The sequence below is a fragment of the Trachemys scripta genome, chromosome 1, assembly GCF_013100865.1.
Source record: "Trachemys scripta elegans isolate TJP31775 chromosome 1, CAS_Tse_1.0, whole genome shotgun sequence".
In the NCBI taxonomy this organism is placed as follows: domain Eukaryota; kingdom Metazoa; phylum Chordata; order Testudines; family Emydidae; genus Trachemys; species Trachemys scripta.
This window is the reverse complement of record NC_048298.1, coordinates 26,856,028-26,872,730: the sequence shown is the minus strand read 5'-3', so window position 1 is coordinate 26,872,730 and position 16,703 is coordinate 26,856,028. Positions and strand designations below refer to the sequence as shown.

The window sequence follows — 16,703 nt, the reverse complement described above, 5'->3', positions numbered from 1 at the left end:
CTTCAGATGCAAGTCTTGCATCTGAAGAAGTGAGGTTCTTACCCACGAAAGCTTATGCTCCCAATACTTCTGTTAGTCTTAAAGGTGCCACAGGACCCTCTGTTGCTTTTTACAGATTCAGACTAACACTGCTACCCCTCTGATACTTGACAGAAATGCTAATAGTGATGCTGGGAGACTCAGCCTAAGCCTCGTTCTCCTGGCTCATGAAGCTGTACACTGGCCACCTGGACAGCACCAAGGAAAAATTCAACTACCAACTCAGGAGGTGCAAAATGACTGTTGAATGTGTTTTTGGTATATTGAAGGGATGCTGGTGATAGTTACTCACAAGACTGGATCTCAGTGGAAAAAAAAGATCCCAGTGGTTACAGCTGCCTGTAGTGTCCTGCATAATATATGTAAGACAAAGGGGGGGGATAGCTGCCATCAAGGAGAAGGGTGGAGTGGCTGTCTGCTGACTTTGAACAGCCAGACAGAAGGGTTACTACAAGAGCCTAATGTAGAGCTATGTGATTGAGGGAGGCTTTGAAAGAGCACTTTTAACAATCAGCCACATTAGTGTTCTCTTGCCGAGTGTTGCTAAGAATTGTGTAATATTTTCTGTACATTTATAAATATGACTAGGTATTTTCCTGAAACTATGAACTCTGTAGCACTTGCTGTACATTTACAAGTACTGTTTGCTTTGACAACCACTATGCTTTCTGCAATATTTATTATGAACTAATAAAGATAATTTGATTCTCCAAAAATGGAAATTTTATGGGTGGGAAACAGTGCAGAAAATCAATATGCAGAAAAACCACAGGCAACACTATACACACTTTTAACAAATTGACAGGGTGAAACTTCAAAATTGGAAAGGGAGTCCAATGTGCACAAATGTAATCCTCTGTGTCTACACATACACCATCCATGGTTTTCACTACTCAGTGTACATGAAGCAGTAGTTTTCCTTGTCCACCAGCATGACCTGATAGGAGTAAGGAGGTATGTGATGCCACATAGTATGTTGAGTCTCTGAGTCTATGGTGGGGGCTGTAGGGAATAGCGATCATGGTCTTCACCAAGGACTGCAAAGGGTGGAGAGTCTGGGATTTTTGAACCTGTAGGTCAACCAGGGTCTGCAGCATTTGGGTTTGCTACCTGAGAAGACCCATTATATCCTGATGTATCTGTTGCTCCTTGTACTACTTGGACTTCTGGGCTTTTTCCATGCTGTCGGTCATACGGGCTCTCCAGGCCTTCATTCATGTTCGATGCAGCAGTGACTTCCAAGATCTTGCAGAACACGTCTTCCCTATTCCTCTTCTTTCTCCTCCTCCTCAGAGTCAGGTGTTCTGTGAGTGTGGAGGAGACACCCTTCAAGGCCGCCAGGGCAGAAGATGCTGGTAAAAACAGACAGATGTGCCATTGGATTTACAGTCACAATAGAAAGTGATAGATAAGTTTCCAAAACTCCCTCCACCTTATTCCCATAATAAGAAATGCTTATAGTCACTTCAGTTTTGGAATGCCTCAGCACAGCACTGCTCCTCCAGCCCCAGCGATGGAGATTATGGCCCACCTGGGTGAAGAAGGCTGTTTTGTTGCACAAAGCTATAATATGTCAGTCTCTATTTCCATAGGCACTGCTATAGGTAATGGAACTGTGTCTTGACACTGTTTTCCATAGGCAGTGGTGATTTTAGCTGATATCTCACTCCTGATGATCACAGAGTATGTCTACACTGCAATTAGAGGTTTGTGGCTAGCCCAAGCCAGCTGCCTTGGGCTCATGGGGCTCGGGCTGCGGGGCCATTTAATTGCAGTGTAGACACTCTGGTTTGGGCTGCAGGCTGAGCTCTGGGACCCTCCCAACTTGCAGAGTTCTAGAGGCCGGGCTCCAGCCTGAGTCCAGAAGTCTACATTGCATTTAAACAGCCCTGCAACCTGAACCGCATAAGCCTGTCAGCTGGCATAGGCCAGCTGCAGGTTTTTAGTTGAATGTAGACATACCTAAAGGCACAGAGAACACAGGGATCCTGAAACTGCCTGGTCCCGTATGCCACTAGCCTGTTTCGTGCAATGGTGCCAGCTGAAATCATTGCAGAGTGGCATGGGAAACTGTCTTGACACAGACAAAGAAATAGGGCAGCCATCCCTAGAAACCTACAGGAGAGGATTGCAGAGTATCTCCATGACAGTTTCATTGAGATTTCTCAGGAAGATAAAAGGGACATTCCTATTCACATAAACAAAGTGCTCCGCATGGCCATTCCCTACCTAACCCAACAGGGAATGAAAAGCAGATGCCAACTCTACCTCTTGCTGTTGCACCTTGACCTCTTCTCATATGAATGAAACAATGAAAAGTCGATACTTTGTCTCGTTAACATGGGGATGAGCCAGGAGCAATCTTTAATTTTAAATATTGTAGGGAAAATGCATGCACATACTTACCCAAGGTTCCTTCCCCTCCATCAGATCATCTGTGCTTGCCTGATGGGACAGGCAAGACTGCGCAGTGTCTTGAACAAGTCCTGACTCAGAGCATGGCTGGAGCTCCCCACCACATTTCCTGCCCCCTTCCTCCTCCACACTAGGCAGCAGCAGTCAAAAAGGCTAACAGAATGTTAGGAAGCATTAGGAAAGAGATATGTAAGACAGAAAATATCATAACACCATTCTATAAATTCATGGTACACCCACATCTTGAATAATGCTTGCAGTTCTGGTGGCCCCATCTCAAAAAAGATGCATTAGAATTGGAAAAAGTACAGAGAACTGATGATAGGTATGGAACAGCTTCCATTTGAGGAGCGATTAAAAAAACTGGGACTGTTCAACATAGAAAAGCAATGACTAAGGGGGGATATAATAGAGGTCTATAAAATCATGGTGTGGAGAAAGTGAATAAAGAAGTATTTACTCCTTCATGTAACACAAAAATCAGGGGTCACCTGATGAAATTAATAGGCAGCAGGTTTTAAAACAAACAAAAGGAAGTACTTCTTTACACAACACAACACACCTGTGTTGAGTTAACCCGTGGAACTCATTACCAGGGGAATGTTATGAAGGTCAATAGTATAGCTGGGTTCAAAAAAAGAATTAGATAAGTTAATGGAAGATAGGTTCTATCAATGTCTATTAGCCATGACAGTCAGAGACGCAATCCCATGCTCTGACTGCCAGAAGCTGGGACTGGACAGGGGATGGATCACTCAATAATTGCTCTGTTATTCCCTCTGTGACACGGTATATACGCCCCACATGGACAAGGAAGGGGCCAGAGAGGCCCTGCAGCAGGGCTAGCCCCACCTCCCCTCCAGCCCTGTCAATCATGCACGTTAGGGAGGGAGCCTTTAAAAAGGAGGAAGCTGAAGTCAGCAAGGGAAGAAGGAGCAGAATTGCCCTAAGCAGCAGACTGCACGAATGACTCCTGAAGCTGTGGAGGGAACTACTAGGCAGGAAACTTTCACCCCAGTCCTGAGGGTACAGCAGACTCCCAGGGTAAGACAGATAGGCTAAGCCTGTCTCAGTGACCCAGCCAGAGTGATGTCTCCAAACCCACTATGCTGGGGCTGGATCATTGACCATACCATAGATTCACCAATCCACCCCTACCTCCTTTGCTGGGATTGCAGGGAGGGAGTATCCTTGAATGCATGGGGGTTTGTAACTTTCATTTTGATCCCTCAGCTGGAGAGTCCTAAGGAGGCCCACAAGGGCAGAACCACTCCCCTGCAAATAGTAGGGAAGTGGGGTCCGGGTTGTGACAGCCACTGTAGCTAACTGGGCATGGTCAGATTCCCCCACTCCCTGAGAGAAGAACCACTAAGGACTCTGCCTGCATTCTCCATCACTTGTAACATTCGATCAGCCCTGCTGAGCAGTGAAGAGGAAAAAAAACAAGAGAAGGCCTAGAGTTGTAAAGTCCATCCTGAGAAATGGATCTAGAAATGGATTAGCAGCAGGCCACCCTACAGCAATAGCAACAGCAGTTGCAGCAACAACAGGAAATTAGGGGAATTAGCCATACACCAGCAGGAACAACAACAGAATTCAGCGCAACAAATGCTGTCTGCACTCCAGCCTCAAAAGGTGACAAGAGGGGGCGCGGGGAAGGCACACACCATTCCTGGCCTCCCTAATGCGACACCTCCGGAACACTGGGCTGTGTTGTGGCACCACACCTGTCGGGACCAGCCCAAACCACATACTGAGAATTCGACTCAGCATCAACTCAGCATCGTCCCGGGACTATGCAAAGGTAAACAAGGCAGTCCTTGACTACCTGGGCATCACTAAGGAGACTCACTGGCGGCGGTTCTGGGAAGAGGCATACCATCCAGGGGCACACCCACAAACAGTAACCCAGAAGTTCAGAGATCCCTTCTGGAAGTGGTTGAAGTGAGACTCCTGGACAGGGGTACAGGTGGCAGAGCTCGTACTCATAGAGCAGATCTTACAGGCAGGAGGATGGGCCTGAGTGTTAAGACAATGACCTGAGACCATGAAGGATGCCGTAGGCATATGGAAAACTACAAAGCTGTCTACAATCCCCCTGAGACATCTGGAAGTTGGACTCAGAGAGATAGAGATTCGCTGAGAACCAGTGATACAGCATATGAGGCCTGACAGGGTCTCAAAAGGACCCCCAATTGCCAAGAAGAAGCTAAGTCCCCCAAGCCGGAACAAAAAGAAAGGAAGTTGGCAAAACCCTCTACCACACATAAAGGACCCCAAGTCTTCCACAATAATACCTCCTGCATGACCCCAGAGAAACCAGATAGACCGGGTAATGGCGGGCTACGCCACCACCTGACGTCTGCACCGTCAGTTGGGAAGTACTTCTCCTGTGGACAGGTGGGCTACTTCTGTAGAGACTGCCCCTGTATGGAATGTGACTATGGGTGAGTGTGGCCCACAGAATCTAAAGACTGTAAGAAGAACTGCAAGTAGTCCTGGTGTGGGTAAGAAAGTAGTAAGGTTGGTGGACTCAGGATGTAACCAGTCCCTGATCCGCCAGCAACTTGTAGACCCAGAGAAGGACACTGGAGGAATGGATCCTCCTCCAGTGTGTCCGTGGGGACATAAGGCACTACCCCTCACAACAAGTACAACTGATGGGGGGGGACATTCAGTGATTGTATGGGTGGGCACAACATCCACACTGGCCTGATCAGTTATACTGGACAGGGACTGGGAGTGCTTCAGTGAGGTTCTGGTGAAACAAGCAAACGCATAACTGCCAGACCAGAGTCATTCCCCATAGAACCTACGTGGGTGGAGGTGAGCGAACTCAACAATCCTGGACAGGGACCATAAACCCAACCCTCATTCCAACCACGTCTGCAGCCCAAAGCTAAGACCTATAATGACCATGCAGATACCCTAACCCAAGGCACCAGTTTTGTGCGGGAACAACAAGCAGATCGAACCCTCTCCCGTATGTATGACCAATTAGCCATGGTAAATGGGGAAAGTCATAGATCCCCCACACAGAGAAACAATGGCCATGTTTCAAATTATAGGGAGAACAGCTTTACTGCATGGAGCAAGCAAGACAGACTGGGGAAAGTAGGGCCCAACTGCTGGTCCTCAAAATGTACAGGCAAGAGATATTCCACTTCGCCCATGAGGTTCTCTGATCAGGGCATCTAGGGCAGGAGAAAACTGTTGAACACCTCATGGTTTGCTTTTACTAGCCTGGGGTGTTCCAGAAAGTTGCAGACTACTGTGCGTCTTGCCCAGAGTGCCAACTCTGAGGCTAAGGGGGTCAAATGGGCAACTCTTGTCCCACTGCCCTTAATAGAAACCCCCCTTTGAGAGGAGGATAGGGGTTGGTTCTAATTGGCCCCTTAGAAAACAGATCATCAGGCCATCGATACATATCATTAATAGTGGATTATGTGACATGTCACCCAGAAGACAATCCCTTGTACTCTATCAATGCAAGTGTGCTAGCAAGTGAGTTAATGAAACTCTTTGCCAGGGCAGGCCTGCCACAGGAAATCTTGACCAACAAGGGACCCAACTTTACATCCAACCTGATGCAGGACTCATGTAGTCTCCTTAAGATAGAAAGTTAAAAACCATTGGTCTACCATACGCAGACTGACAGCTTACTGGAACATTTTAATAAGACCCGTAAGGGGATGTTGAAGTTTTCCTCCACTAACCCCAAACACTGGGATCAATTGTTGCCGCCACTACCGCTTGCTAATCAAGAGGTTCCCCAAGCATCCACAGGTTTCTCCCCCTTCGAGCGGTTATATGGCCAACACTCCCGTGGCAGCCTTGACTTATTATAAGAGTCCTGGAAAAGCCAGGGACCATGAGCAGAAAACCTAGTCCCATATGGCCTTCAGTTGTACAAATGGCTTAAAAAATTGGGGGCCTTTGCCCATGAACCTATAGGAGGCCCAACAAAGTTAGGTAATGATGCACAACTGTGGAACCCGGTTACAAGAGTTCAAGCCAGGGGACTGAGTTCTTCTGCTGTTGCCAAGCACAGAGTCCAAGACATTAGCCAAACAGCAGGAGCCTTTTGAGGTGTTGCAATGCACAGGCCCAGTCAACTATGAGATACGAAATCCAAGAAAAGAAAAAAAGACACCCCAGTCTATCATGTCGACCTACTAAAGGCCTGGTGTGACAGGGAAGCCTTCCTTATCACTCCCGTCGCCACTGACCCTGAACTAGCACCCAAGATTCTAACAACAGAGGCTAATAACGCTGTCAAATTGGGGGAAGTTCTTGGTGCTGAACAAAAAGCCCAGATGGATCAGCTGATACAAGTATTCCCTCAGGTATTCTCTGCCCTTCCTGGGTTTACCCACATGACATATCAGTGCATTGAGACCGACCATGGAGAGACGGTGAGGGAGGACCATCAGCCCCCTCCCAAGATGATATGGGACATCATCAAGACTGAACTCCATGCAATGCTAGATCTGGGCATAGTAGAGGAATCCCACAGTGAATGGCAGAGCCCCATAGTTCTTGTCCTGAAGCCTAATGGCACAATGAGGTTTTCCATTGACTTCCAGAAGGTCACCATAATCTCCAAGTTTGGTCCATACCTCATGCCACAGGTGCACGAGCTACTGGAACAACTTGGGGTAGCCAGGTACCTGTGCACATATGACCTAACAGATCCAGCTGACTCCAGAGTCCAGGGAAAAGACAGCCTTTGCCATGCCCTTCGGATTCTACCACTTTCTGACCATGACATTCAGACTTCGTGGGGTGGCTGCAACCTTTCAGAGGCCAGTGAATCGAGTGCTACTTCCACACAGACTCTATGCCACAGCTTATCTAGACAATATACTATATAGCCCAGATTGGAACAGCCACATGAGGTATTAAAATCGATCATCAAAGCCAGCCTGACTGCCAACCCAACTGCCAACCCAGCTAAATGCAGATTCGGGAATAGCAAGACCACGTAACCAGGACAAAAGTACAAGCTTTGGCCAACTACCCAATACCCACAACCAAAAAACAAGTTATGCAATTCTGGGTGTTGGTCAGATACTACAGGTGATTCATAGTAGTGGGCCAGCCTGGGTCCCCCCACTTGCCACTGAGGAAGTGGCTGGACTGTTGGACTGCGGTACTGCTGTGGTTTTTGGAACGACATGGGTCCAGGAGCAGAAGTGATGGCAGCGAGACTTCACTAGAAGAAGGCGCATGGATTAGCAGAGCTAATCCTCGGGACAGCCAGCAGGAGGCGCTAGCATGGTGAGTTGGACCCTATCACAGAGACATCAGTTATTTAATTAAACCACTGTGCAATTTAAGAAATATGTAGCTCAAGGCTTCATGCTTCCCATAAGGCATATGGAACTGACAGCGTTTAGGAAGCAAACATCAAGCCACTGTATATTTCCTAAAATGCGAATGAACTAGCACATGGTTCAAAATGTATGCAGGAATGACATTAAATAATTTAATATCCCATCCCCTACCCAGAACTACTCAAAACATCAGTATTTGCCAAGTCCAGACTCTTAAACCAAATTTGAATTTAAATTTGAAGTTTAAGGGCCAATCCATTTGAGTTATACTGTTCAACAATAAAGAGAAAGTGCTCAAAAAGTGAAATGCCTCATTTATGGAATTTCCCCAAAGCATAAAAATCACACCAGGCGATGTTGCAGACAAAATGGATCCGCTTTGGCAAAATTATGTTACAAACAGGCTTAAAAGAGGTGGTTCATTTATTCTGTAACTATAATAGAGATAATAGTTTCTCCCTAATTAGTTATCAAGGGGCAAGTGTTAACTATATTTGTGAAAGAATAAATTAGTAGAAAAATTAAGATTAAGACCACAGTAGTTACAGATGCTGAAATAAATTAGAGAAAGCAAATCAGAAATATTTAACAAGAACTGATAATAGCCATCTGCTCCGAAATGTTTTTTAAAATACAGTCTACATATGAAAATGCTATACATACAAACTTTATTTAATCCATATTAACTGTTTTGTTTCATTAGCCTCAAATGGTAAAATACAAGCACTTGCATTAATGGATTTAAAGGTTATTTCCTAGAACTGTAGTTCCTTTGAGCACCTCTGTATTCTGCACTGCAATGCTATTATGTTCTCTGGTATATTGCCAGTTAATCGTAAAAGTGACATTCAAAAGGTGGATCTGGGGAGGAAAATAGTTATATGCTAATGTTTGCTAGGTGTACAAGCGTGTGACTCAAGCACTGTGAGTCATCTTGTTACCTCTTGCTTCTAGTAAGAGGGAGTCTTGCCTCTGGTAGGCAAGAACTGAAGGTTAGCTCCCTAACACCACCAGCCTCAGCCACCCAAACACTCTCCACTGGGCTATGCCAGACCAGTCTTTGCCTTGCAGGGTAAAAAGGTGCACCCCTGTCCAAGTCCCTTGAAGCTTTCTCCCCATGATATCCAGCCCTTGACACTCGCTACTCACAGAAATCCCAGATCCTCTGCTGCCAAAGGAGCAGTGTACCCCAGTTTACCAGTTTAATCTTAAATCACGTCTGAGCACTTACAATAAAACAAAAGAAGGTTTCTCTAAGAAAGAATAGAGTTTTCACTAGCAACAAGAGAGAGTGATGGAAAAAATGGTTACAATATAAAACACGAACTAATGCCTACACTTATTAATAGTTATCTTTCCTTACTAATGAAGTAGATTTTCCACCCCCACAAAGTTCACTCTGTTGCAGAGCTGGCTGGCTTCCTAGGAAGCAGGATCCAATCTTTCATGAAACAACCCCTCTCAACAAGAGCCTCCTCAGTGAATGGACCCAGAATGTCTTTCTTGACCGTGTGATATACTGAATCAGTCTTTTATCTTTATTCACAGACAGGGTGATCCCCTCAATGTCAGATCATTCCTTTCCCCTGCCAATTAATTTAGATGTTTACAGTTGGTCTTTCATGGTGACCCTAAGGGTATAATTTTCAATATAATTACATTATTCCTTAACTAGTACCCTTACACATCTCACAGAGCTTATGAGTATCATTAAGTTACAAGCTTTCAGTAGAGACCACACATGCTATGCTTCATGGATAAGTACCATGAAAATAATGTATTCGGTGTAGTGAGTTTGCCCAGGTTGAGACATAAATTGCTTGTTAAGAAAACTGAAACCTTTGCCTGTTGGCACCAATGAGTCTCCGTCACAAAGAGATGGCCTGGATGTTAAATGTAATGGAAGCAAACTGATTGGTTGCTAATATAGAAAATTGCACAGTTATACTGAGAGAACCGAGAATATATCAGAGAAAAATAATGTCATGTGTTCTATCCAATACAATTTAGCATTCATTAAAATCTTCTACAGAAGGGATCGGAAACCTCTGGCACACGGCACGCCAGGGTAAGCACCCTGACTGGCTGGGCCAGTTTGTCTACCAGCCGCATCCGCAGGTTCGGCCGATCACAGCTCCCACTTGCCGCAGTTCGGCGCTCCAGGCCAATGGGGGCGACAGCCAGCACATCCCTTGCCCCGTGCCGCTTCCTTCAGCCCCGATCGGCCGAACCTGCGGACGCGGCAGGTAAACAAACCGGCCTGGCCTGTCAGGGTGCTTACCCTGGCGGGCCGCATGCCAAAGGTGGCTGATCCCTGTTCTACAGTATCCACTAAGGAGATCTTAGTAAATTTGTTGGATGTTATACTAATACTCTCATATTTTCAAACTAATGCTTATGGATAAATACCAACCATATTTATTATTAATTTGAAAAATCTGTCTTAAAGTCTTGTCTCGAAAGCTGTTAGCTCTGATCTTGCTTAATGGAATTTAACAACTTAATTATGGAACTAGCCTTCGCTTCCTATTCTGTATTGATTTTGTTGAAGTTTGATTCAAATTTATATCAACCAATTGCCAAATTGGTTTATCAAAACTGTTCAAATCCCTTACTAAAGTGTGAAACTGTCAAAATTGATTAAAGAATTGATCTGACAGGTTCTGTTTCAGGTGTCAAGACTAGAAAGGTGGCTACCTAAAATGCTAAATTATGTTCTTCTCTTATTTCAGACAGAGTGGGCAGGATACTGATTCACCCAGAATTTTGAACAGTCGCTTCACAGACTGATGTCTAGCTATCTAGTACACTGAATGAGACAGAGTCCTGTGGAAAAAATAATTTTGATCATCTCAGTAAAGACTGTCCTCATGCATATGCACCAGGGACTAAAGCGAAGGTTACAAGGCAACTGCAAGTGCAGCTAACCGTAACAGTTAAGTGCTTGACTTTGCAACCTGGGGCCTGATTTACTAGGAAATTAGGTTGGTAGAACTACATCATTCAGGGGTGTGAAAAATCCACCCCCCTGAGCGACACAGTTAAACTGACCTAACCCCTGGTGTAGACAGCACTAAGAATTCTCCCATTAACCTAGCTACCGCTTCTCGGGGAGGTGGAGTGCCTACGCCGCTGGGAGAACCTCTCCTGTTGGTGTAGGTAGAGTCTTCGCTGAAGCACTACAGAGGTGCAGCTGCGTCACTGGAGTATTTTCAGTGTAGACAAGCATTAGTGTTTAATAGTTTTTTTGAATAAAATAATTGGGTGTGTTAATTGAATGGTTCATTCTCTCTCTCTTTCTCTCTCTCGTTCTTTAAAAATAAAATTGTGAAGAATTGGGCATTTAAGCCAGGTAGTGTCTAAAGGCATATGAGAGGCATGGATGAACCCAGACATCTTTGCGTTAGGACATGAATTCTTGTCTTAAAATACCAAGGTACAGAAAATTCAGACTTTTAAGAATCCGATGATTCCCCTGAAAGAAGTAGATTGGCATCACAGACCCATTAATAAGCTCCTCACTCTCCCATCCCCAGACATCAGAATTTGATCTGCTTAATATATAACAGTTCTTCCTTCTACCTGCGCTCTAGGCATGGCATGTACAGATACTTTAGTATGTCAATATTAATTCATCATTTATTCCAATACATTTTCATCTTCTGCCTTTAATGAAAATACCTGACCATTTTATTTAAAATTATCCTCTTTTCTTTCTCTATTTTGAAACTATCATAAGAAGTGAGTGCCCCGCCTGCATAAGTGGAGCACAACTAATTCCAACAGGCTGTCATCACAGAGAACATTTCAACTTTCTGTGAGTTCAAAGGTTTCTTCTCTTCCCCAATAACATATTCCATTGTTGGTTTCCAGTATCAGTTTTTGCCATTATTCACTTGTGTTTAACACTGCAACTACATTTAATACCACTTGTATTGTTCCAAACTTAAATCATCTGTCCAGTTCCATGAAGGAATGAATTATATTAAATTTTCCTCAATTAATATCATGTTTTTCCAAGTAGACTAAATTCAGTAAGAATTCTTCATTGCTTCTTAGGATATCTGGCACACTTATCATGGAAATCACTGAAGGAAAACTAGCAGCAGTACATGTAAACACTATCACATCATTAAAATGCTGAAAACTACCTTGACAATGTAACATTAATTCTATCTTAATAAAAATTGAACTACTTTAATGTGTTTAGTTTTTTTATTACTGATTTTCAATTCAGTAAAATGAGAAAATAATCACTATCAACTCATTTTTGCAAATTTTAAACTAAAATGGTTTCATTTCTTTTTACCTTACTAGCAAAAAAAAAAAAATCACTTTAAAAATGTATTTCACCATCGTATGTAAATGACTAAGCAGGATACAGCCAGTTAAGTAATTACCAGATGAATAAAACAGGCACTTTCCAAAAGAGCTGCTTCTTTTCAATAAAGCATTGTGAAAGCATGGTTTTCCTTTTCTAGTATTTCAATTTCAGTTAGTCACAGTCCAAGTGACACACTGAGGTGCCACATACATTTATATCATGTCCAGCTGTCCTATTTTCTTCTTTATAGAGCCTCAGAGACTGCCAGAGTGAGGTACCCTTACAGGTATATGTCATCTTAAAGAACAAGCTTTCTGCTAGCACTGCAAGTCACCTAACCTTGACAGCTCTATAGTTCAGATTCATTCTAAATAGAATGAGTATTTTCCAATTTTACAACTTCTGAATTAAAAAAATGTGTTACATAAGAGCAATAGATGACATATTTATCTAGCTTTCCAAGTTGCTGAAGCACAAGAGCCTGAGGCATCTGCTGAGGTATGCACAAGATCTTAAAAGGCCTGCTGAAGCCTTTCCAGTCCCAGGTTTCCTACCAAGATGAATCAAAACCTCCATAACAAGGAAAGCTATTGCTCCTCAATGAGGGCTATTTCCATGCTAAATTTCAAATTTCAAATCTCCTAAGAGAAGCCAATCCCAGGGTCCAAAAACATTGAAGCTTACAAGAGCAGACACAGAATTAACCTCAGCAGGCACAGAAGCATTGAGGGGATACAGGGCAAGAAAGGGACCAGACAGGACTATCCCTCTTACCAGCAGCCTAGACCACAACTGTGCAGGGATGACTCCCCTCAGAGTCATTGGACTCATACTGCTCGTCCCACCTCACAAGTCACTTGGGTTTGGCAAAGAAAAATTCTGAATAAGACCCAACTCCAGGCACCAATGACATTGAGGGCGGCAGGAGCAAACATGCAAGCAGCGTCAGAGCTTTTGCAGTAGGGACAGACAGACACTGATGATGCTATCAAATAGCTTTCTACAGTTTTTGCTCTGGATAGTCTCTCCCCTTGCTGATTGACTGACTACTCCCAACTTCCTCTAGCTCCCTTCCTTACGGCCTCATTTCACCTTCCTTGTCTGTTCCCCTTCTCCCTCTTCAATCCTGCCTTATCCTTCTACCCTTTTCAGCATTTCCCACTCCCTCATCTTTGTCTTCTAATTCCCTCCTAACAAAACCCCAGTCCATTATTTTTTTTTAAATTGTGGAAGCAGCATGATGTTTACTGCTATCAAACTGCGCACTCTACTTGTATGTTCTATCCTTTTCCCCAACTTTGTCTGTCTTGTCTATTTAGACTATTAGCTCTTCAAGCCCAGGACTGTCTGTTACTCTGTTTATCCAGTGCACAGCACAAGAGGGTCCATTCTTGGTCAGTAACTAGGCACTATTGTAATAAAAAATACCAACCAAATGTTCCAGTTGTAGGGCCATTTTGTAAAAAGTCAAGAATTTGAGGGAATGGGAAACATGTATTTTTCACTCTCCACCTGTTCAAAAAAGGCAGCTAAATCACTTTCCTCTTGAACCTTAAAATAATCCACTTTCTGGCAGAGACCAAGAATAGAAAATTCCAGGCCAAGAAGCGAAAATTTCAGAAAGTTATGAACAACCTAAAGCAGCTTTTAGAATGTAAATCATTCCACTATATCACATTTATACACACACTGTGTGCATGTGCACATGCACAGAGATACATTATTTATCTCACTGAGTTTTAAGTATTAAAATTCAGGAACAATTACATCTTCCTGTTTCTCCTATATATCTGCCCTCCATGAACAAATGGAACACTGATAGCATATTAGTATATTCACAGTATGCTAATGGAACAGCTATTAAATAATAAATGCCTTATATTGTTATCAGCAGGTGCTTCAACAATTAATCTCTGGCTGTTTAATTTCTAGCTCTGCTAAGCAGAGGCACTGAAACTTATTCAGTATACTAAAATAGCAAGGAATATCTCAATTATGATAGAAAGATAGCAAACAACTTATCCATTGTAGTGGTGAGTACTAGGCTTTGAAAAGAAGTAGTAGAAGCCTGATGTAGATTTCTTTCTGTGGCACTGACTTAAAAGTCACTAACCCTGCAGAGTTCAGAACCTTAAAATTAGTTAGTCCTGGTAAAGTATGTCTCAAGGTGATTGGAATCCATATTTTAAAAAATAATTATTTTTTCCCACTTGGGCAGGCTAGCATTTCCTAAAAGTATGAATCAACTTAAAATTATTGAATTCTATGAAGTTGCAGTAGGTAGAATATTAACATCTGGCTTTTCCATCTGCAAGAGCATCTTGAATATCACAATGCACCAAAAGCACCACAATGCCTCAACAACAAAAAATTGCATTTCAAGATTACTCCACTTATTTTAAAATGTCTTTGTAAAGTGTATGGATATCAGCAACAGCCCTCATACAATGTCTCCTTATATTTTACAAATACACTGTTTAAAAATATGCTATACCAGTTCCATCACCAGTGAGCATTTAAGAATAAAAATAATAAATATCACTCTTCATGACTTTTTTTGTTTTAAAAATAACTACTCCATGATTATTATAATAAGGCTGGTCCTGCAAATTGTAGGTATATACTGTATGTTACTGTAAAATAACCGCATAGGGGTGTAACAGAGATTGTTACTAGTGCTTTTTTTTTTTTTTTTTTAAATGGGCCTAATTTTCTTGAAGCCTTCCAGTTCTTTTCTCAACTCCTTACCTAGTCAAAACTCCCAGGATCATATTAGAGACAGTTAATGCACACATCATTAACACAATAGACCATTCTGGGCCCTGTGAAGTCATTACAGTCTAATCCGTTCATAGGCTTCTAAGCAAGTGCACTAAATGTCACATTTGTTTAAGGAGAAAAAGCTGTTTTTGTCAGTTATCACTTTTCTAAATGACATAACTCCATTTTCTCTCTTTATAATAGACAAACGCACACTATGCGTAGGACTCAATACTATGCATTAATGGCCCACAAGAGTTGGTTTGGTTTTTTACAGTGTTGTTTTTCAGATATAGGCGTGCAGAAAAAAAGTGTCCCGAACCATTGTTTTCCTCCCAATGTTGTAAAAGTAATTTTTGATTTTTTCCCTCTACAATATTAACTCACTTTTTTCTATTGAATTGAACCCATCTATTAAAATACAAAGCCGTCATTCCTTTGGTAGTCAGCTTTCATTCATTAAAAAGTCAACTATTGATAAAAAACCAACCATCACACACTATAGGTAGCACCAAAAATATCTTTCCTCACTTTTAGTGAACGCTCCTGTTTGCTAACAGTTCATTAGCTTGATAAAATATACAATATTGGAGTACATGAAATATTATCATGTAATAAAAACTACAAATGCAAACATAAAATAAACTAGGTATTGCGATGCATTATCCTTCTTTAATGTGTGTGTCACTTACCACAGGCACCAGTCCTGCAAACATACATGCATGTGACTTTGCATTTATTTTATGCTGTTCCCACATTTTCAGTTTTCAATATGGCAAAGACTTTTGTGCTGACCATAGCATAGCTGAAGTTCCCAGGAAAGAACCTAGAAGTTTTGGAAGCAGGACAGGGAGCATGGGTGTCAGTGTGCTTATCCCACACTCCCAAACTATCTGTTTCAGTTAAAATGATCAATAGTAAAATAGTTCATAGTGGAAAGTGTCAGTATTGTTTTCTTTAGGTTTCAAATTTAACTCACTGAGATAATGGAGCTAGTTCACCTCTCCAGTGTTGCCAGCTCACAATTTTATAGGTCTCAGGATAACTGGAGATTTTCTTAAAGCGTCAGCTTGTCAATCCACCTTTTTTTTTTTAATGAAAGCTAAGTTTTTCTCACCTTCATGGCTGTGGAAAAACATTTGAAAACAGGAAACCCAAAGGCTATGAACCCAAACAACAAATAAAAATAACCCAAAAGTTAATATTTTTTTTTAATGTCATCATTTTTGGGGGGCCAACTCATGATTTCTAAATGCTCGGGCTTGACAATATTGCATCTCAGAGCTTGCAGGCCAATTCAGAGCAACAACATTGGTTTACAATCCTTTGATATTTTCTTTGCACCCATCACCACCAGAAACATTCAGGTTTTTTTGTTGTTGTTTTTTGTTTTTGTTTTTTAAAGTAAGCTTAGAATCTTGACCAATTCTGTAACAATGGGAGAATTCTATGGCAAATTCTGTGACCCTGGAATTGCAGGATGCCTGAAATCGCAGGATGCCTGAAATCTTAACAACAGTCATTGTACATACAGTATTTTTTTTTCAGCAAACCAGATAACTAACTTAGAGAAACTTAAGTTAGTTATCTGTGAACACATATGATTAATGTTACAACATATTTAACATAATAGCCATAATTATTATGTTGTTTTAATAGTTATTCAGTTATACAGGCCAATGAAAACATGCAACTTTATCAAACCTACCTGATGCCCGTCTAGTGAACCGGTTTATCACTGGAGCTAAAAGAAAAATAGAAAGACATAATTAGATTTTATTAATGGTTTAAAGACAGAACTTTAAAAAATAACACTTTATAAAAATAGT

The 16,703-nt window shown here is 42.2% G+C and overlaps 1 protein-coding gene across 2 annotated transcripts in view; it reads right to left on the bottom strand.

The window, feature by feature from the left end:
- Positions 1–16,703, bottom strand: part of PRKAR2B (protein kinase cAMP-dependent type II regulatory subunit beta) — a gene marked incomplete in the record, with an annotated part of 176,304 nt that overhangs the window by 93,149 nt on the left and 66,452 nt on the right. For both annotated transcript variants that reach the window (XM_034766611.1, XM_034766620.1), the window contains 1 exon segment: positions 16,583–16,618. In XM_034766611.1, the coding sequence (XP_034622502.1) occupies positions 16,583–16,618 (36 nt within the window).